We start from the raw sequence: 23045 nt of genomic DNA on the forward strand, positions 1-23045 counted from the left end.
GAAAGTTTCTTCAAGTTGGGCGAGATTTAGCTTAGTGCTGCACATTTTCCGAGTTAATTATTGAAAATTTCAGATGACATCCCAAATAAAAGATAAACAGCTAAGCCACTGCAGAATTGTCAAGTAATTACTAACAATCAGAACATACTAGCAAATTATATTTGTTTAAACTGAATGAGGGAAAACAAGTACAGGTGCACAACCTTTTATCCGGAGTTCTGGAAACCGAAAAGCTCCGAAAACCGGACATTTTTTCCAGGATGTCGTCTGCACACCAAAGCTCGCGTTTAGCACCAAACTTGACCCGAAATGACCCACGGTCAACCCAGGTCTGTACTACTGTAGCGGCTGCCTCCTCCCCGGAGACTGGGGAGACACTTAAACATCTGTAAATCATTAAATGTTAGTCAGTTAGTTTGGAGGGCTTTTATGTGAAGGTGGGTGAAGGGGAAAACTTTAATTCTTAGTCCCCTACCTAGTTGGAGAGGCGGGGAGCGGGCAATGCCTTACCTGGTCGCCGTGCAGTAAGCTCCGGAGCGCTGTGGTGACCCGGCAAAGCATTGCCTGCTCCCCGCCTCTCCGACCAGGTAGGGGACTAAGAATTAAAGTTTCCCCCTTCACCCCCCCCCAACCACATAAAATCCCTCCAAACGAACTGACTAACATTTAAGCAATGATTTACAATGATTCCCCGGTCTCCGGGGAGGAGGCAGCCGCTCCAGACTTTTCAAGCCGCCCACGCTACCTATCTAATCTATGCTAAAAATCTTCCATTCGGAAATCCGAAAAATTCCGAAATCCGAGAAGTGTCTGGTCCCAAGGCTTTCGGATAAAAGGTTGTGCACCTGTATCTGGCAATTGTTCAAGAAAATTAAGGCACATATTATAGAATGTTTTACAATAAGGAAATCAAAGACTAACAATAAAAATCTTTAAATCCCCATACTAAATTTGTTAAATATGTCTCAGTCCTTCCATTATAATTTAGCCTTTAAATTAAATTTGACAACAGTATATGTTAGTACAAGTTTGGATATTTTAACTCAACTCAAAATGGTATGGCTGACTGACTATCGAGACTGGAGAGGAAGCGATTGGGGAATGGAACCATTAAATCTTATACTTGCCAAAATCACATGAACCTCTCTGTGCCAAATCTTCCAAATGGCTGATTTGTTGTCTGAAAAATAAATTTGTTTTAAATAGCGTCATGTGCATTTTGCATTTCAAAAATCAATTTAAAAGGAGCTGATCCTCAAAAATTAGCGCACGAAACTGGATTGCTGAAGATCTGCTTTGCAGAATTATTTGACATCAGTAGGTTTGCAGATATGGAATGCAAGCTATTCTTACAGCCACCCAAGAACACTTATGCCCCATCTTTATCGCCCTTTTTACAACCTTCCTTCCCACAATCACTTAATTAAGTAAATAATTTTACACCTATTGGTCCCCTAAAATTAAAAGCCATTTGCCATCTCCTACTATTCAAATTCACACATGCAACATCATGTTTTCAAAATATTAACCCTGAAGATATGTGTGTCACGAGAAAGGCTGCTTTTTATCAATGGCCCATAGCTGCCCTGTGATGGTGGCCATGGTGATTTATTAATTGTAGGCGAGAAAAAGGCCAGAACAAATCTGGGCTTGGCAACCGATGACTTCTTTAATTCTGAGGCTATGGCCTCTGGTCCTAGACTCTCCCACTAGTGGAAACATCTTCTCCACATCCACTCTAAGCAAGCCTTTTACTATTTGGTAAGTTTCATTGAGGTCCCCCTCATCCATCTTAACTCCAGCGAGTACAGGCCCAGTAAAACGCTCATCTTATGTTAACCACCTCATTCCTGGGATCATTCTTGTAAACCTCCTCTGGACCCTCTCTGGAGCCGGCACATCCTTCCTCAAATGTGGTGCCCAAAATTGTTCACAATCTTCCAAATGTGGTCTGATCAGCGCATCATAGAGCCTCAGCTTTACATCCTGTTGTTGTATTCTAGTCCTCTTGAAATAAATGCTAGCATCGCGTTTGCCTTCCTTACTACCGATTAAACTTGCAAATTAACTTCTTGGGAATCCTGCACCAACACTCCCAAGTCCCTTTGCACCTCCGATTTCTGGATTATCTCCCCATTTGGAAAATAGTCTACGCCTTCATTCCTACTGCCAAAATGCATGACTCCACACTTAGCTGCATCATATTCCATCTGCCACTTCTCCGCCCACTCTCCCAACCTGTCCAAGTCCTCTGCAGAGTCCCTGCTTTCTCTGCACTACCTGCCCCTCCACCTATTTCCGGATCATCTGCAAACTTGGCCACAAAGTCTTCAATCAACCTCATCCAAATCATTAATATACAATGTGAAGAGTAGTGGCCCCAGCATCGACCCCAGTGAAAAGGGCAGAACATTTCCAAAAGCAAACAAAATACATTATAGGTGTGAGACCACACCTGGAGTATTGCGTAGTTTTGGTCTCCAAATCTGAGGAAGGACATTATTGCCATAGAGGGAGTGCAGAGACGGCATTTCACCAGACTGATTCCTGGGATGTCAGGACTGTCTTATGAAGAAAGACTGGATAGACTTGGTTTATACTCTCTAGAATTTAGAAGATTGAGAGGGGATCTTATAGAAACTTACAAAATTCTTAAGGGGTTGGACAGGCTAGATGCAGGAAGATTGTTCCCGATGTTAGGGAAGTCCAGGACAAGGGGTCACAGCTTAAGGATAAAGGGGAAATCCTTTAAAACCGAGATGAGAAGAACTTTTTTCACGCAGAGAGTGGTGAATCTCTGGAACTCTCTGCCACAGAGGGTAGTTGAGGCCAGTTCATTGGCTATATTTAAGAGGGAGTTAGATGTGGCCCTTGTGGCTAAGGGGATCAGGGGGTATGGAGAGAAGGCAGGTACGGGATACTGAGTTGGATGATCAGCCATGATCATATTGAATGGTGGTGCAGGCTCGAAGGGCCGAATGGCCTACTCCTGCACCTAATTTCTATGTTTCTATTATCTAGGTTCCATAAATTGAAGAATAGAATTTTAACATTTTTGTTCCCAATAAAGTCACATTTCTTGTCATAATTAAAGTTGAATGAATTATTAAATAATGGTTAGGTGCCGTAGTTAAACAATAAACTGGTGGTAAAATTGACTTGTTGTTGAAATTCAGCTTAGAAAAGACAGCTAAAATTGCAGTTTTAACGTTAAATGCATTGTTTTTTTATTTTATTTATTTATTTTTTTTTTATTAGAAGTACGGTAAATTACAATACTACACAACACATATATCTTAATACATTTTTTGTACCGCTTCATTTTTTTTTGAGCTTTAAGAAAAAGGTAGAAGTAAGGAAAGTAAAGAAAGTGCGCAAGAGTCGTGAAGTGCAAGAGTGTTGGGAAAAGAAAGCCCCTTAGAAAAGAAGTTAGAGAAGGAAGTAAATTGAGAAAATAGATCCTAGAAAAGAAAGAAAGAGAGAATAGGAGCAATCGCTCTATTATAACATTAAACTCCGCAGAAAGGGGACTACCAACCAAGTCTGTTTTTGTTGTTTTACCTCCCGTTACCAGGTCCTGATACCACTTATTTATTTATTTGTTTATTTAAATTACTATTGCACCTCATACTTGTAATAGGTCCAGAAACATAGACCACGTCTTTTGGAATTGGTCTGCTTTACCTGCTAAGAGGAATCTCATCTCTTCCAGATGTTTCAAACATATTTGATATCCACATTTTTATTGCTGGTGTGGGCGCATTTTTCCAGAATTTAAGTATAAGCTTTTTTCCCATTATTAGCCCGTAATTAAATAAATTCTTCTGAAACACGTTTAGTTCAGGGTTACCTTCCGATATTCCGAAGATAATCCATTCTGGTTTTGGTACCAGTTTTATTTTGATCAATTTTGAAAAAATATCAAATATTTCATACCAGAATTTTTGGATTTTTGTACAAAAAACAAAAGAGTGCGCTATGGTAGCTTCTTGACACAGGCATTTATCACAGATTGGTGAAACATTAGGGAAGATTTTATTTAATTTAGTTTTTGAATAATATAATATTCAAATGCATTGTTAGGCTGAAAATAACTTCATACAAAGTATCATTTCTAGTTTACGAATCACCAGTGGAATCAGTTCTGCAGCATTACCATTCCTCAAATAACAGAATCCACAATAATGCTGACAATCACGGCATTAATTCATTGAGTGCACAATATAATGGTGAAGGTTTAATCACAATGGTATTACAAGCATTTATACCTCAGTAAGCCAAACAGAAGAGTTGGTGATTCGACAAGTGCCATTTCAGTCACCCACTGAAAACCAAATATATCCACCGTATCAGCGTCATATCCAGTCGGGGAAGGATCCAATCTTAAAAGCAATCTTAAAAGAGCATATGGTATTAAATTAATTCTTTCTTCCAGCATATCAGTAAAAATATATGTGGGGAATCAAGTCATAATCATGTTTCAGAAATATGCACAACAAACCCAATTAGTAACTGTCAAGCATGATTACTGAAAGCTGCAGCAGTTGTGAATCTACAGCAAAATTTAAAGTCACTGGTAATTAAAATGCACTTTTTTCTACAGTGAATAATTATGGCAATTCTTAATGATTCTTAAAACGGGAATACAGGGACAATCATCACCTCGATTCCCTGGATAATAATCCGTTGGAGAAAATTACCCGTTTAATGTAGAATCGTGACTGTATTCATCCTATTAACTTCGTTTCAGACAGGTTTCATAATGGGCAGCTGATCTACTCTACTCAGGGATCAATGTGAAGATTACCCCAATAAAGGGCAACCTTAGCAGCAACATTTACCATTTTAAAATATTTTGCTGCATGAAAATTGAGAGAAGTAATTGCGTTTGCTAATTGAGCATTACTGCACCAGAGAGTCATTTAGAAAGTTTGGTGCAATTCAGTGCCAGATTCTAACTGAAAATACTGAACTTAATGAATTTCAAAACAACTTCAGTTTGCAAATTCTCTGCAATAAATAAAGTGCCAGTAGCACAATAAAACATAGCAAGCTGATGAATTAAAGCACATATTTTTGGCAATGGTGAAAATGATCTACTTTTTTAACTTCTTTCACAGCTTCACAGCCAATGGATTCCTTCTCGAATTGTGTGCTCTGTTATAATATGGGAAATGCAGCAGACAATTGTCAAACAAACCCAACATACAGCAATGTGATTATAATTGGATAATCTGTCTTAGTGGTATTGATTGAAGGATAAATATCGGCAGAACACCAGGGATAGTCATCCTGCTTTTCTTCGAAATAAAGTCATGGGATCATTTAACTCCATTTGAGAGAGCAAATGAAATGTGGCGTTGGTTTACACCAGAGCATTGCCGTACATTTTGCACTATAGTCTCCAAAGTGGTATCTGGAGTAATGACAGAAAGACATGCATCGTGTTTTATAGACACTGATTCTTAAAACAGTTGCAATCCCTGTTATAATATGGTGGTGGGTGGGGGTGGGGGAGGAGGCAGCCCATTTCCTAATATTTCCTATACAATAGTTTAACAATAGGGTGATTAGGGTTCATCGAGTCTTACCACAGGGAAACAGGCCCTTCAGCCCAACTTATCCATGCCCCGTATATGCTAGGCCCATATCCCTCAAAACCTTTCCTAGCCATGAATCTGTACAAATGCCTTTTCAATGTTGTTGTGGTACCTGCCTCTACTACTTCCTCTGGTAGATCGTTCCATACACTCTTCACCATGTGTGAAAAATCTGACCCTCAGGGCAACTTTCCCCTCACCTTAAACCTTTGTCCTTTGGAACGTTCCCTTATCCTGAGTAAAAGACTGTGCATTCACCCCATCAATCCCCCTCACAATTTTATACACCTCTATAAGATCACCACTTAGGCTCCTGTGCCCCAAGGAATAAAGTCCTAGCCTGCCAAACCTTTCATAGAAACATAGAAAATAGGCGCAGGTGTAGGCCATTCAGCCATTCGAGCCAGCACCGCCATTCAATATGATCATGGCTGATCATCCAAAAAGTACCCAGTTCCAGCTTTTTCCCCCCATCTCTCTTGATTCCCTAAGAGCTAAATCTAACTCTCTCTTGAAAACATCCAGTGAATTGGTCTCCACTGTCTTGTGTGGCAGAGATTTCCACAGATTCACACCTCTCTAGGTGAAAACGTTTTTCCTCATCTCAGTCTTAAATGGCCTACCCCTTATTCTTAAACTGTGACCTCTGGTTCTGGACTTCCCCAACATTGGGAACATTTTTCCTGCATCCTCCTTGTCCAATCCTCTAAGAATTTTATATGTTTCTATAAGATTCCCACCCATCCTTCTAAATTCCCGCAAATACAAGCCCCAGTTGACCCATTCTTTCCCTATAACTCAGGCCATCGAGTCCTAGTAACATTGTAAATATTATCTGCACGCATTCCAGCTTAATGAAATCCTTCCTATAGCACAGACCAAAACAGAGCGCAATACTCCAATTGCAGCCTCAACAGCATGTTGTATATAACTGTAATGTAACATACCAACTTCTTTACTCTAAACCCTGACTGATGAAGCCCACGTCCCAAACCCCTTCTCGACCACCCTATCTATCTCTGATGCCACTTTTACAGGAACAATTTACCTGTGACCCTAGATCCCTCTGCTCCACAAAACTCCCGGGTCCCTATCATTCACAGTGAAGGTCTTGCTGTGATCTGCTTTCCAACATCTAGCACCTCACTTGCCTGCATTTAACACCACTAGCCAGTCTTTAAACTGATTACTGTGACTAATCAGGTAAGCTCTCTCCATTTAATCAGACCTTTATGTTCAAGCCAAACTCAGCACATAATGGAGTATTTTCAATAATGGAATACTCCACACCTGGAGTATTGTGTGCAGTTTTCATCCCCTAATTTGAGGAAGGACATTCTTGAGGGAGTGTAGCGTAGATTTACAAGGTTAATTCCCGGGATGGCGGCACTGTCATATGCTGAGAGAATGGAGAGGCTGGGCATGTATACTCTGGAGTTTAAAAGGATGGGAGGTGATCTTATTGAAACATATTAGATGATTAAAGGTTTAGACATGCTAGAGGCAGGAAACATGTTCCCTGATGTTGGGCGAGTCCAGAACCAGGGGCCACAGTTTAAGAATAAAGGGTAAGCCATTTAGAAGGGAGACGAGGAAACTCTTTTTCTCACAGAGAGTTGTGAGTCTGTGGAATTCTCTGCCTCAGAGGGCGGTGGAGGCCGGTTCTCTGGATACTTTCGAGAGCTAGATAGGGCTCTTAAAGATAGCGGAGTCAGGGGATATGGGGAGAAGGCAGGAACGTGGTACTGATTGGGGATGATCAGCCATGATCACATTGAATGGCGGTGTTGGCTCGAAGGGCCGAATGGCCTACTCCTGCACCTATTGTCTATAATGATCTAATATTACACTCCTGTACTGAGGATAATGGGGTGGATTATTTAAGGAGAGCTCATCCAAGGGCCAGATCAGTCTGCTCAAAAAAGATTTTCCAAAGGTGAGTGTGAATTCTCATGTCTTTCTGGCCCAATAGTCACTCTTAAATTAACATAAAGAAAAATAATGATCACATCAGTCTCATTCTGATGAAGGGTCTCAACCCGAAACATCACCCATTCCTTTTCTCAAGAGATGCTGCCTGACCCACTGGGTCACTCCAGCATTTTGTCTATCTTCGGTGTAAACCAGCATCTGCAGTTTCTTCTTACAAATAATGATCATTTATCTGATCGCCCCTTCCTGCCATTTGAAAACCCACTGGGTCACTCCAATTACTTCACAAGTTCTTTTGTCTATCTGCCTTCTTCAGCATCTTAGAGATTACAAGGTGACTCAAAACCAGCATCTGAATCTAGATTTTTCTTCTTACAAATAATGATCATTTATCTGAATCGCCCCTTCCAGTATTTGCCATTTGAAAATCAATTGTTACAAGTTTATTCACAAAAAGAGCGAGATAAACTTCAAATTACTTCACAAGTTCTGATGTCTTTTGAGACATCCAGAAGATGTGGAAAGGACAACAATGAAATGAATTCTGCCTTCAAAATTTACTTCAGCATCTTAGAGATTACAAGGTGACTCAAATTTAGTTTCTGAATCTAGATTTACTTCAGCTTATAAATGTGATTCCATTTGTAAACACACTTAAAAAAGAGCCTTCTAAAAACAGAACAACTCATCCAACAGAACACCAGCCAAGTCGTTTGCACTTCATTCCAGATTAGATTGAATGGTTGAAATTCCTCTTCAATTCACAGGAAATTGGGAACACAGAATTTATTTTCTCACAGTCTTTCTGTGTTTTGGTTAGATCACATTGCAACTCTATTTACACTGAAAAAAAATTACAGTGGAAGAGATGGGAAATAGATTGTTCTGCAAGGAAAGCTTATATGAACTAGATGGGCTGAATGGCCTCCTTCTGATGTATAACCATTTTGTTATTTTATAACTGACTTTGCTACATTTTTAATGGATACCGTTACTTAATAAAAATCCTTCAATACCAGTGTTACATTTTTCAAATGTCCCTATACATTTTGAGCAGTTCTTCTCAGATTTCCCCCCGTTTGAAAAGTTCTTCTCTAATTTTTCTACCAAAATTTTGATTACGTTCAAAGGAAATAGTTATTTTTTAATGAAATCATTTTAAAGCATTTTATAAGTGATAGGAGCATAATTAGGCCATTCGGCCCATCGAGTCTATTCCCCCATTAAATCATAGCTGATCTAGCTTTCCCTCTCAACCCCATTCCTGCCTTCTACCCATAGCCCCCTGACAATTCAATTAGATTACCTGAGAACTAAAAAAGAAAAAAAAAATTTAGCAAGCCAATTTTATGTAACCTTAGGTTGTAAATTAATCCATGAATGGCAAACACAATTTCAATTTACTTGCACTCCACCATGCTTTCCAATGGTCCAGATTTTGCAGTGAGTACAGACTCACAACTGACCTTGCACAAAGAAAAATATCTACAATAGCAACAAAGATCCTCCCAGCTATAACTTCAGGCAGCTGCTGCCGAACAAGGTTCTGAGGTCTTCCTGCATCAGAAGAAATTCCACCTGGTGACAAACCTGGAAATGGGGATTGGCGGTCAAAAGAGTGAAAACACACACCTCCGGATTCAGCGATTGTTTCTTCCCAGCTGGTATCAGGCAACTGAACCATCCTACCAACAACTAGAAGGCAGTCCTGAGCTACGATCTACCGCTGGACTTCATCTTGCACTAAACTTTATGCCTGTTAACCTGTATCTATACACTGTGGACGGCTTGATTGTAATCATGCATAATCTTTCCACTGACTGGATAGCATGTAACAAAATACAAGCTTTTCACTATACCTTGGTACACGTGGCAATGAACTAAACTAAACACTTCCTCCACGATTTAGCAGTCTTTAACCAACAGTAATATAACAGTTGCACAACACTAGTTTATGTATGTACCGGTTTAGTGATCCACTTGCTACATAGCCTTCAGCAGAAAAGGGATTTCCTGCATCTTGTTGGCCCAAGGAGCAGGAGAAACAAGGAGGTCTGCAACATTGCACATCTGTCTCCATTCCTTCTATTTCATATGGAGAGACAGGAGGAGTCAGGGATCCTCCAAAATCATCGTCCATTTTCCTGAAAAACAACATTGAGGTTGAATACGAATCAAAGTGCAGGAGTAACTCAGCAGGTCAGGCAGCTTCTCTAGAGGACATGAATATGCAAGATTTTGGGGCGGGACCCTCCTTCAGAACGATTGCAATGGGGGGAGTTGAAAAAGAAGAGGTCAGGACTTACCTTGACTTTCACTCATCTGGACGCCCGCAGCGGCAGCTGCGGAGGGTTGAGGACCCGACTACGGGGGGAAATGGAGGAGGACTGGCCAAATTTTGTTCCATCCACCACAGTGATGAATGCTGTGGTGGATGTTTGTGTTATATTTTAATTGTGTTTTTGTGTGTTCTTTTTCATTGTACTGCTGTTGGGAAATTCATTTAACTTGCACTTTACGTGCAAGTGACGAATAAAACTGATTGTACTGATTGTATCGTATTGTATTGTATTGGGTTGAGACAAGACCTGGTAAGTGATAGATAGATAGATAGATAGATAGATAGATAGATACAGGTGAGGGGTCTATTTATTGGTCGATGGGTGGACAAAGGCTGGAGTAGATAAGGGGAGTCAGATAAGGAGAGCAGAGGTGTGGAGTGAAATGTATCACCAGAGGGTGGGATATGGGTGAAAGGGGACAGGTGGTAAGGAGACAGATGAGGGGCGTGGGAGAGGTGGGTGCGCGAACACAGGAAAACGTCTGGGGTGAAAAGGGAGAAGTGTTACCTAAAACTGGAGAATTTAACGTTCATACCATTGGGTTATAAGCTACCCAAGTGGAATACGAAGTGCTGTTCCTCCAGTGTACGTGTGGCCTCACTCTGTCAATGAAGCCCTGGACAGAACTGTTGGTATGGGAATGGGAAGGGGAGTTTAAATGGTTCACGACCGGGAGATCCAGCAGGCCTTGGGGCACCGTGCGCAAATGATAATACAGCTTTCAATTGTTTTGGCCTCCAGCTCAGACACAGGTTTTATTTTACAACCATCAAGCTACAGAACAGGGAATAATGTCATAAACATGAAATTATTCCAATTACAGTACCAACTATGAATGAACTTATCATGTCAAAATAGTAGAGATAGGCAAAAGATAATTTTCAGATTAAATATTTACAAGAAATTCTGCATGCTGCAGGCTTTTTCCAGATTACATTTACTGATACTAGAGTTTTGGTGGCAAAAGCAATTCACTGCCTCACAATCACAATCTATTTCCCTTACTAGAACTGATCACCTTCCCTATAAAATCCAGGTATCCAGGTACATGGATAGGTCATAAGGTCACGTGATAGGAGTAGAATTAGGCCTTTCGGCCCATCAAGTCTACTCCGCCATTCAATCATGGCTGATCTATCTCTCCCTCCTAACCCTATTCTCCCGTCTTCTCCTCATAACCTCTGACACCTGTACTAATCAAGAATATATCTATCTCTGCCTTAAAAATATCCACTGACTTGGCCTCCACAGCCTTCTATGGCAAAGAATTCCACAGATTCACCACCCTTTGACTAAAGAAATTTCTCCTAATTTCTTTCCTAAAAGAACGTCCTTCAATTCTGAGGCTACGACCTCTGGTCCTCGACTCTCCCAATCCTAGATAAGTTTTGGACTCTCCTTGACATGTTTAGAGGGATGTTGGCCAAATGCAGGCTGGAGAGGCTAGTGTAAATGGGACTTGCTCTGTGTGGGCAAGTTAGGTCAAAGGGCCTCTTTTCACGCTCTATGACTCCAAAACGCACCTACTTCTATCTTCTTCTATATATTACTAAAAGTCTGTTCTTGACCGGTTTTGGCGATCTGTGCTGCGATTTCCGAGAGAACGCCGCCACCTACGGCTGTCATTTTTGGCCACCTCGCTCAGAGCCCCCCTCCGCCGCTTGTGTGCCGAGGATTTTTCCAGTCGATGAAAAATGACAGAGATATTAATGATTTTACAAAATTCCCCATTCTCTCTGCTGCCCCCGCTGGCGGCAGGGGGGATGGACTATAAAACCAGGAAGTGGTGTGCCTCAATTAGTCTGCAAGCTGGAGGAAGGCAGAGGGTCACGTTTCTCTGAGTTGTGAATAACACTGAACACATGTACACACAACTGTGAGTAAGTACCCTTAATGTGGTTTGAAAATGAAAATATGGTTAAAGTAAAAAAGCACTGCCTGCAAATGGTTGTTTGGGGGGTTTGAGTTGAAATAAAAAGGCACCCTCTCTCTCTCCCCTCTCCTGTACCTCCCCCCCCTCTTCTCCCCCCTCTCCTCCCCCCCCTCTCTCCCTCCCCTCCCCTCTCTCCTCTCCCCCCCTCCTCTCCTCTCCACTCCCCCTTCTCTCTCTCTCCCCCTCCTCCCCTCCCCCACCGTCCCTCCCCCTAAACCCCCCTCCCCTCCACACCCCTACCCCCGTTCCCTCCACCCTCCCTGCTCTCCACCTCCCCTCATCTCCCCCCTCCCCTCCCTCCCATCTCCCCCCTCCCCTCTCTCTCACCCCCTCTCTCTCCTCCCCTCCACCCCACCTTTCCCCTCTCACCCACCCTCCCTCTTCTCTCCTCGCCACCCCCTCTCCCCCTTGCCCCTCTCTCTGTGTCTCTCATCCCCCCCCTCACTCACTACCCTCCCTCCCCCTCTCTAGATGTGACTGCAAGTTGGGGGCTATGCGTCAGTAGATAGGGTGGTTATGGGGTAAAAGGAGCAAATTAATAATATTAATATAATATCAAGGGGGGTAATTAGCGTGAGTGCGGGGGGGATAGTTAGTGTGTGTGACGCTGCATGCCGCGTCGCCCCCCCCCCCCCACAACCGCACGTTGTGGGAACAGACCCAACGGGTCTGCACTTGGACTAGTATCTTATAATCTTGTATGCATCATGGCATATTATCTGCACGACTATCTCTCTTTCTTTCTGTCTGCATGAATTTTTGTAAAGTATTTGCTAAAGTCCCTCATAGCAGGCTGATTCAGAAGATTAAGATGCCTGGGATGCACAGTGACTTGGTAGTTTTACACAAAATGTAATTTTACCCATATCGATAGATTTGCAGGCAACACAAAAATTGATGCAGTTGAGGACAATGAAGAAGGCTGTTAAGAAAGTGAAATAGATTGCCATTATGAGGCAGCAGGAGATAGATCAGATATAGATATGGGCAGCGAAAAGCATGATGGACTTTAATCTGAGCAAGTGTGAGGCATTGCACTTTGGAAGGTCAAATGCAAGGGGACACTATACAGTTAATAGCAAGAGCCTTAACAGCAATGATGAACAGAGTGATTGTGAGGCCCTGGTGGGACCGCACCTGGAGTATTGAGTGCAAATTTTGGTCTCCTAATTTGAGGAAGAACATTATTGCGATTGAGGGAGTGCAGGTTAATTCCCAGGATGATGGGACTGACATATGATGAAAGAATGGGTCGACTGGGCTTGTATCCATTGGAATTTAAACGGATGAGAGGGGATCTTATAGAAACATATACAATTCTTAAAGGATTGGACAGGCTAGATGCAGGAAAATGGTCCTGATGTTGAGGGAGTCCAGAATCAGGGGTCACAGTTTAAGAATAAGGGGTAGGCCATTTAGGACTGAGATGAGGAACAACTTCTTCACCCAGAGAGTTGTGAATCTGTTCACTTCCAGCGGAAGTGAACAGCGGACATTTGCCGTGGAGATTTAAAGGTCCAAAATATCGGGAATTATCGCGTTTGCTCGCTGAATTTCATCAAAAGTAAGGCATTAAGGGCTCTCGAGGGTTAAGGAAGGGGAGGAGCCTTTGCTGTCTCCTCCCCTTCTTAAACCCTCGAGCTGTCTCATCCCATCCCCCCACCCTCGGGCTCCTCCTCCTCCCTTTTTCCTTCCTTCTCCCCCCCACCCCCCATCAGTCTGAAGCAGGGTTTCGGCCCGAAACGTCGCCTATTTCCTTCGCTCCATAGATGCTGCTGCATCCGCTGAGTTTCTCCAGCAATTTTGTGGCCCTTGGATGTATGACTGGTCCCCTATCTATCTGACCTATCCTTCCTAATCCCTGAGTATTGACCAGCCTTATGAGAAGGGTCTCGACCCGAAACATCACCTATTCCTTCACTCCATAAAATGCTGCCTCACCCGCTGAATTTCTCCAGCTTTTTTGTCTACCTTCGATTTTTCCAGCACCTGCAGTTCTTTCTTAAGCCTTCTCCAAATGCTCAGTTTCTCTGCCTCTTCGTCAGGATTTACCAGTATGGCCAGCCCATATCTATCTCAGTACTTAGCAGTATGGCTAGCCATTGTCTATGCCTACAGGGCAACTCTCTCTACCTCCAATCCATACAATACAATTAACCCAGAAATTCATATAGAGGTAAATAATTTAGTTTTAGTTTAGTTTAGAGATACAGTGCAGAAACAGTTCCTTTGGCCCCCAAGTCCAGATCGATCAGCGATTCCCCGCACACTAACACATAAGAGCCATCAAGAACACCACGGACGATGCGGTCTCCCAGGTCTTGCACACCGCTCTCTCCCATCTGGACTGCCAGAAGGGGGGCTACGTGAGGATGCTGTTCATAGACTACAGTTCAGCCTTCAACACGATAGTTCCCATCAGGCTGGCCGGGAAGCTAATGGAATTGGGGCTCAACACCTCCCTGTGTGCCTGGGTCCTGGACTTTCTCACCGCCAGGCCCCAGGTAGTCAAGATGGGAGGGAATACATCGAAGTCCCTCCCCCTGAGCACAGGATCACCCCAGGGTTGCGTCCTCAACCCCCTATTGTACTCCCTGTATACACATGACTGTGTGGCTAGGTTCAGCTCCAACTCAATAATTAAGTTTGCTGATGACACTGTGGTGGTGGGCCTGATCTCAGACAATGATGAGAAGGCCTACCGGGAGGAGGTGGCTGATCTAGCACTCTGGTGCCAGGATAACAGCCTCCTCTTGAACATCAAAAAAACGAAGGGGCTTATCATGGACTTTAGGAGGGCACATCATCCGAGGACGTACACTCCATTGAGGATAAATGGGAATCCTATGGATAGGGTGAACTGTTTTAAATATCTGGGAGTCCACATCTCCGAGGATACGACATGGGCATCACACGCCTCAGCACTCGTGAGTAAGGCAAGGCAGCGCCTTTACCACCTCAGGCAATTGAAGAAATTCAGAGTGTCTCCGAGGATCCTCCAGTGCTTTACGCAGCAGCGGTGGAAAGCATCTTGTCCGGGAACATTACCATCTGGTTTGGGAATTGCTCTGTCAAGGACAAGAAGGCTCTGCAGAGAGTAGTGCGTTCGGCCGAACACACTATGGGAACTTCACTCGCCCCCCTGCAGGAACTATACAACAGGAGGTGCAACTCCAGAGCAAATAAAATCATGGGAGAACCCTTCCACCCCTGCAACGGACTGTTCCAGCTGCTACGGTCAGGCAAACGCCTCCGTTGCCATGTGGTGAGAACGGAGAGGTTGAGAAGGAGTTTCTTCCCAGAGACAATTCGGACTGTAAACGCCTATCTCACCAGGGACTAACTCTACTGAACGTTTTTCCTTCCATTATTTATTATGTAAAAGAATATGTGTGTTATGATTGTGTTTATAATTTGTTTGGTTGTTTTGTTGTTTGTCTTTTGCACAAAAGCCCGCGAGCATTGCCACTTTCATTTCACTGCACATCTCGTATGTGTATGTGACAAATAAACTTGACTTGACTTGACTTGACGGAGGCAGTGGAGAAAGCCTCAAGATGGCTCTGGATCAGGAGAGGAGGTCCATGGGGAGGAGCGAATACCACCTGAACACAAGTCGTGGTCTGATCAACCACGGCAGGGTCGCTTGGGTGAGGGTGTCTGATGTTGAAAGACCCGAAACATCCAATGACCCCAGGTTACATCACTGATGATGTGTTCAGGAGCATCAATAGATGTATTTTTATCAATCTATCCAACACACACTCGGAACAATTTACATTTATACCGAGCCAATTAACCTACAAACCTGTACGTCTTTGGAGTGTGGAAGGAAAGCAAAGATCTCGGAGAAAACCCACGCAGTCACAGGGAGAACGTACAAACTCCGTACAGACAGCACCCATAGTTCGGATCAAACCCGGGTCTCCGTCGCTGTAAGGCAGCAACTCTACCGCTGCGTCACTCACCATGCCGCCCTATAAGATCTAAAGGGTAAACGCACAGTCTTTTACACAGGGACGGAATCAAGAACCAGAGGATATGGATTTAATACGAGTGGGGAAAGATCTGAGGGGCAACCTTTTTACTAAGAGGGTAGTCAGTATAGGAATGAGCTGCCAGGGGGAATAGTTGACCCACGTTCAAGAACAACATTTAAAAGACACTTGGACAGGTACATGGATTAGGAAGGTTTTAAGGGATATAGGCCAAATGCAGACAAATTAGTCGGCATGGATGAATGGAGATGAACGGCCTGTTTCTGTACTGCATGACTCTATAACTTACTATAACTATTTACATTATGGCCTGCCCTTTCTCCAAAAGGCTACACCTCCCCTCACATACCTTCATGTATATAACCCACAGCTTTGCACTTGTCAACATGACCAACTCCCATGAATCCCATGAATCCAGGACAAATAGACTCAGGAATAGTTGTTTTCCGAAAATTATAACTACTCTTAATTCAAATTCACACATGCACTGACTTCACAGCCCAACACCCGGACTTCCATCTGTATATATGTACATAGCGCCGCAGAATTGTGCACCAACCCCCCCCCCCCCCCCCCCCCCCCTTCTCCCTTCTGTTTTTGTTTTCTGTTTCTTGTTTTTTGTACTATATTATATGTATGCACTGAGTACGAGCAGCTTTTAATTTCATTGTACATGTATAGTGACAATAAATGGCATATCATATCATATCAATAACATCTCCATTGCCACATCTGCTTTTGTCATCACAACCACCCCTTTCTAAAATAATCTCCTCTTTATCATCTTAATGACATCCTTCCTATAGCAGGGTAACCAAAACTGAACACAATATTCCACATGTGTAGGAAGGAGCTGCAGATGCTGGTTTAAACCGAAGATAGGCACAAGATGCTGGAGTAGCTCAGCGGGATGGGCAGCATCTCTGGAGTAGTGTCTCAACACTAAATGTCACCCATTCCTACTATCCTGAGATGCTGCCTGTCCCACTGAGCTACTCCAGCATTTATGTCTATCTTTACAATATTCCAAATATGGTCTCACCGCATTCTGGTACAACCATAACATAATATTCTGGGCAGTGAGCAGGTGCTATAGACCTGCACGGGAAGATAGACGCTCCCGCCCCCACGAGTCTCAGGCAGTTGGGGCTCGTCAGCCTGGGAAGGCAGTCCAGCTAGTTTCCGCCAAAGGCAGACACAAAATGTTGGAGCAACTCAGCGGGTCAGCGAGCATCTCTGGATAGAAGGAATGGGTGGCATTTCATGTCAAGACCATTCTTCAGACCTACATTAAAAACCTTTGGTATGGTCTGAAGAAAGGTCTCAACCTGAAACATCACCCATTCCTTCTAGACACATAGAAAATAGGTGCAGGAGGAGGCCATTCGGCCCTTCGAGCCAGCACCGACATTCATTGTGATCATGGCTGATCGTCCCCAATCAATAACCCGTGCCTGCCTTCTCCACATATCCCTCGACTCCACTAGCCCCTAGAGCTCTATCTAACTCTCTCTTAAATCCATCCAGTGACTTGGCCTCCACTGCCCTCTGTGGCAGGGAATTCCATAAATTCACAACTCTCTGGGTGAAAACGTTTTTTCTCACCTCAGTCTTAAATGACCTCCCCTTTATTCTAAGACTGTAGCCCCTGGTTCTGGACTCGCCCAACATTGGGAACATTTTTCCTGCAGAAATGCTGCCTGTCCCGCTGAGTTACTCCAGCATGTTGTGCCTATCTTCGATTTAAACCAGCATCTGCAGTTCCTTCCTAGAAACTTGGGTTATGGTATTTTATTTGTCACATGTACCGAGATACAGTGAAATTCATTTGCGTAGACAATTCAGTACAAGTATCACTATCCATAAACACTTAGATACATCTTGGATAAGCATCTCAGATACAGTACAAGTGTTTGCCGAGACAGTGTGCACTGAGACTGTGCATTGAGACAGTTACTCATTATCAACATAAAAAGCAGCCACTGGCAACACGAGCATGGCGAGTCTATGTGATTTTCCCGTTTGGTAAAGCAGCATCTGCATTCCCCTGTGTCTACATCACCAGTACCTCTATCTTTCGTCTCCTTTCTGTCTTTTTTCTGCTGTTTGTCCTTTTCCTGTTTCCCGCGCTTCCGTGACCTGGGACCCGCATGCGCACTGGCATCGGCCGACAGGCCGCCCCCGGCCGCTGATTGGTCGGGGATTTGGAATGCCGGCACCAGGAGCTTTGTGATTGGCTGGAGCTTCAGATTGCTACATTTCTGAGACATTCCCTGCAGCCAGGGACCGTCTGTATTGACCCGCTCTACTCACACAAGGAAAATGACCGTCCCTCCCCCCCACACAGAACAAGGTACAGACATACAGAGAGATGTGTTCAGATATGGATTTGTATTCGCATTTTTCCATTGAAATTTCGCTGGTTTCATATCGGTGCTTGAAAATTAATAATTTCTTCCAGTATTAATGGTGTACTCACGTACCTTTTCATCTTGCTTTTGTGGCGTGATCCCTAAACGGAAAATACTCTCAGTAGCAAACTCACTGAAGTGTTTTTTTTACACCGATGCGTGAAATATTTAATTTTATCCTCGGAAAGTATGGTTAAAAATCTGCTCCCTCCTTTAAACATCCCACCTTTAAAAAAAATGTACGTGGCTCAGAAGGGTGCCTATTTTTCGGAATGAATTGGTCAGCATCAATCACCTGAAATCAAATAAATCGTGCTTGTTCAGTGATTAAGACCAACTTGTAAACCAGGAGTGCATACCTTTCGCTTTAAAAAATGATAGTCGGAATCTTCTTGAAAGGTTTATTAAATTGAAAGCTACAGTATCTTAACAAAGATATTATAATTGCAATGTATTTGTAAATACTAAAATTGTAGATTTTACCGCTTTTACATATTCTATATAATGATTTATTTAAGAATGCTGATTTTATGAAACTAGACGCAAGAAAGCTAAACTTTTGTTGTGCCTCTGATCAGTTATGCACGTTTTCAAAAGCAGTGATGCTGAACAATACTATAAGGATGTGAATGTAAATACTGGGTTAACAAAGAATTTCCATAATTAGTATTTTTTCCCCCTTGAAATCAAAACAAAATGCGGACCGGGGACTTAAATGAAGTACGCTTAGTTTGTGTGACTCCGCCTGAGATGAAGCCGGTTGCTGCTTCTTGCTGGGGCTCTCTCTGTCTGTGTGTGTTCTTGTCTAATTAAAAAACAGTACATCACAGTTAAATAAAATTGCACCCAGGATAACCCGTATTTCCATATGCAGATTTATCGGCACTGACAGCCCTCTCTCCCTCTCTCTTATTGTGTCTGCATTCCCCTCCTTATATAAAAAAAACCGAGACACAGAGAAAGAGAAATCTGATGCAGCTTCCCTCATTTCACAGTGAAAGAATCCTTCACCTTTTGCTGTAATGTCTACAATGTATTTTTCCCCAGATGTCCTGTCAGCCAGTGGTTTGAGGAAATCAGCCGGGACTTTTTCAGATTTGCAATGAGCAACATCAACATTCCGTGTTTTTTCGGTTCATGTCGCCGAAGGAAATGGCACAAAGATTTGAGACAGAGGGAATGAGAGAGAGAGAAAGAGTTCTCCAGAGGGGAAATATATTTTTGTTAGTATTGATAATATTTTATCTGACAGCTGGGAGCATTTGGTGAAGATGCTGTTACTGTATGTGCGGTCAAGTGGACTCTGTCCCTGTCTCTGGGATTTAGAGGAAATCCGCAGAAATAAATCTCAACATTGTGTGGAACTGAGGTAAGAGGTACTGTATGACCTAATATATATTTAAGGCCTTACTTAGATTTGCAATGATTGATTTTTTTTCAGTACATTTATGAAAAGCCTTGGGGAGCAGGGTCGTTAGGTGATGGGGTTTTTTTTTGCCAGCAACCAGCATAGAAAAAAATAAACGTTTGTTTCTGACTGTGTAAAATAAGAAAATGTTTGTGTTAATTTAGGAAAGATATTACATGGGTAAATGCAATGTGATTTATTGTCAAGAAGCGACCCTATATATATATATATATAGAGAGAGAGTATATATATATATATATATAGTTATATATATATATATAGTTTTATATATATATATATATATATATATATATATATAGTTTATATATATAGTTTTATATATATATATATATATATATACATTGTATTATGTAACATTTCTCAGAATATTTCTATTGTTTACATTCCAGTATCATTCATATGATTATCATAAATTGATTCATTACCTTATGCAAAGTAGAATTATTTTGCTAACCATTATTGACAAAAGTATGTTCTTTAAAATAATAGGTTGATTGCAATACCAATGGAACCTACGAGAAATAGAAATAGAGTGGACATCCACTGAAATAAGACAATTGTATTTAGTTTTTGCAATGCATTCTAAAATTGTTCTTTGTGCCAACTGAGTAAGAAAATTGCTGCATCCATTAGAATTTCTAATTTCACAACACAGCAATGACAAATAAGCTCACTTGGTGAATTATTCACATCTTTAATTTCCTCATTTAATGACAGTGCTCTGTAATCAGAGTGCAGAGGCTGTTATACATGCATTATGTATGATGCGTGATACTTAATGCAGGACATTATGGAGCTCTTAGTGATTCAGTAATTAGTTTTCCATAAGGCAGTACTTGGATGTTAAACTGCTGGAACACATATTTCAAACACAGTATATGGTGTAACTAATGAAATTGCATCTTCTTGGATGGTCCATTGAGACTCTCAGCGAGCTTGTGCTGTTTCAAAAACATTATTAGGTTGTAGTTGTTTCATCTGAAATTGCAGAGACTTGGAGTGTCTTATTATGCAGTTTAATGCTGCTTTACCAAACAAATTACATGCGTCTTGTGAATATGCATTGTCCTAAGGTTCCAACTGGATTGTCCGCACTTAATGTGATTCCAGTAAATTTGTTTTCCTGCTGTTGATAATCAATTTTTTGTGGCAAGAAAATCAGACTTGTTATTTACCTTTCCTGTAAATGAAAAAATTTCATCTTACAGAATTTAATCAAGAGCGTGACAACAGTTGCATTACATGCTGCTCTTTTCCCATAAGCACTCTGTACTTTCCAAAAGGTTGCTTTCACCAAACCACAACTATTGGAATTATGTTTTTGAACTTGTTTGTGGACAACATAAGACTCCTTCCTGCCTGCCTCTCACTGACCTATGATATAGTCATATTGTCACGATGACGGATATATTTTATATATTTGCATGGATCCAATTAAGTGAAATTGAGCAAAACCTAGATGGACTTCAAAAAATGACAAGGAATTTTATCAACCTCCAGAACTAAAGTTAGGAAGGCAAGCTTTTATTGAATAAAAAATTAGACATTTTCAACAAAGTATTATAGGAGAAGAAATAAAGTCAATACATTTATATTTTTCCTCTATTATTTCTATTGAGGACCTATTAAAAGAAAGATTAAAGGAGCACCATATTTAGAAAGCAGTAATTCTAATGCTTTTACACATAATGATTCTTGCAGAGTTCAAACTAAATCAAAACTAAATCAAACTAAACCCTTCCCCTCCCCTCCCCTCCCCAGCTCTCCCACAGCCTACTCTCCACTTCTTCCTCCCCATCCCCACCACCGACATCAGTCTGAAGAAGGGTCTCGACCCGAAATATCGCCTATTCCTATGCTCCATAGATGCTGCCTCACCCGCTGAGTTTCTCCAGCTTTTTTGTCTACCTTCAAAATAGTATAACATCAGTTTTACACTAGTTTTGGCTCTGTGTTCTTGGGAACGTAAGCTGAGGAGTGAGGTATACTGAAACTTTTCCTTGCAAGTCTGCACTTCACGTGCATTGACCTCGTGATCTCTTTAATGTAGAATAACACATGATTTAAATTGTCAGAAAATTGTCAATTTTTCAAAAATGTAAGCAAACCTCACATAAAATAAGCCAACTCTGCTAAGGAGTGAATGATTTGATAATTTTCCAACATAAAATATATTTATTTTAATACTATTGTGAAGTTATGTGTCATTTTTGAACATCCTTTGCACATCCAGTTATCAGAGAGTACGATTGTGAAAATAATATAGATGATTTTCTTTCATGCCACCACTGATAATAAACCTGGGAATTAGTCAGATACATTGGACATTCAGCTCTATATGACCTGAACTTGCCCAGACTTTCAGATTCAGTTTGATGAACCTGACACAGACCATGACCTCAATAGGCTAGGATTATGATGCTTGCCATTTTTGCTGCCCGCGCCTTGGACAATGGTCAGCTGACCAACGACCTGAACGTGTTCTACTGCAGTGTTTAAGAAAGAACTGTAGATGCTGGAAAAATCGAAAGTTTCAAAAATGCTGGAGAAACTCAGCAGGTGAGGCAGCATCTAAAGAGCAGAAGTATAGGCGACGTTTTGGGTTGAGACCCTTCTTCAGACAGATGGAGGTCCGATACTACTGCAGGTTCGATAAACAGAAACACACACCCCCCCCCCCCCCCCCCCCCCCCCCCCCCCCAATCACCACTTCACACCTACTCACAGCCTGTCTCCAGTCTGCAAAGACTGGGCCCTCGACTACTACCCACCCCCTACTTGCTGCCCAACATCAGTCTGGCCACTTCTCCATCACCAACAATAGAAATTGAGGAGGTGGAGAGTCTATTCAGAATACAGAAAGGCCTGAAATCTCCTGAAATCTATGGTTCCCCCTCTACCCTCAAGCTTTTTGCCGAATAACTGGCACCGGTCTACATAGACATTTTCAAACAGTCCCTGCAAACCTGTAGGCTAGATGCAGGAAGATTGTTCCCGATGTTAGGGAAGTCCAGGACAAGGGGTCACAGCTTAAGGATAAGGGGGAAATCCTTTAAAACCGAGATGAGAAGAACTTTTTTCACACAGAGAGTGGTGAATCTCTGGAACTCTCTGCCAAAGAGGGTAGTTGAGGCCAGTTCATTGGCTATATTTAAGAGGGAGTTAGATGTGGCTAAGGGGATTGGGGGTATGGAGAGAAGGCAGGTACGGGATACTGAGTTGGATGATCAGCCATGATCATATTGAATGGCGGTGCAGGCTCGAAGGGCCGAATGGCCTACTCCTGCACCTAATTTCTATGTTTCTATGTTTCTATGTAACAACCTGGAGCTCAATGTTCATAAGACAGTGGAATAGATTGTAGACTTTAGGAGAGCTCCCCCTCCCCTCACCTCACTCA

The 23045-nt window shown here is 42.3% G+C and overlaps 2 protein-coding genes across 4 annotated transcripts in view; one reads left to right on the forward strand and one right to left on the reverse strand.

Moving 5' to 3' along the window:
• The window catches only part of mms22l (MMS22-like, DNA repair protein), a 123973-nt gene extending 105989 nt beyond the window's left edge, over positions 1-17984 (reverse strand). Inside the window, exons 1-4 of one of the 3 annotated variants that reach the window (XM_055635857.1) lie at positions 10382-10497; positions 9497-9676; positions 4269-4394; positions 1128-1180 (exon numbers count right to left, since the gene is read on the reverse strand). In XM_055635857.1, coding sequence (XP_055491832.1) covers positions 1128-1180; positions 4269-4394; positions 9497-9676; positions 10382-10407 — 385 coding nt within the window. In that variant the 5' untranslated portion in view covers positions 10408-10497. Of the gene's footprint in view, positions 1-1127; positions 1181-4268; positions 4395-9496; positions 9677-10381; positions 10503-17873 lie in introns of those variants that run through there. The other 2 variants (XM_055635858.1, XM_055635859.1) reach the window with 2 other exon arrangements.
• Positions 17985-18093: 109 nt separating this feature from the next.
• The window catches only part of LOC129697375 (PC3-like endoprotease variant B), a 1319937-nt gene continuing 1314985 nt past the window's right edge, over positions 18094-23045 (forward strand). The window contains exons 1-2 of the mRNA XM_055635860.1: positions 18094-18158; positions 19469-19585. The gene's annotated coding sequence lies outside the window, so the exon portion shown is untranslated. The remainder of the gene's footprint in view (positions 18159-19468; positions 19586-23045) is intronic.

This window comes from Leucoraja erinacea, chromosome 5 (genome assembly GCF_028641065.1).
Source record: "Leucoraja erinacea ecotype New England chromosome 5, Leri_hhj_1, whole genome shotgun sequence".
Classification (NCBI taxonomy): domain Eukaryota; kingdom Metazoa; phylum Chordata; class Chondrichthyes; order Rajiformes; family Rajidae; genus Leucoraja; species Leucoraja erinaceus.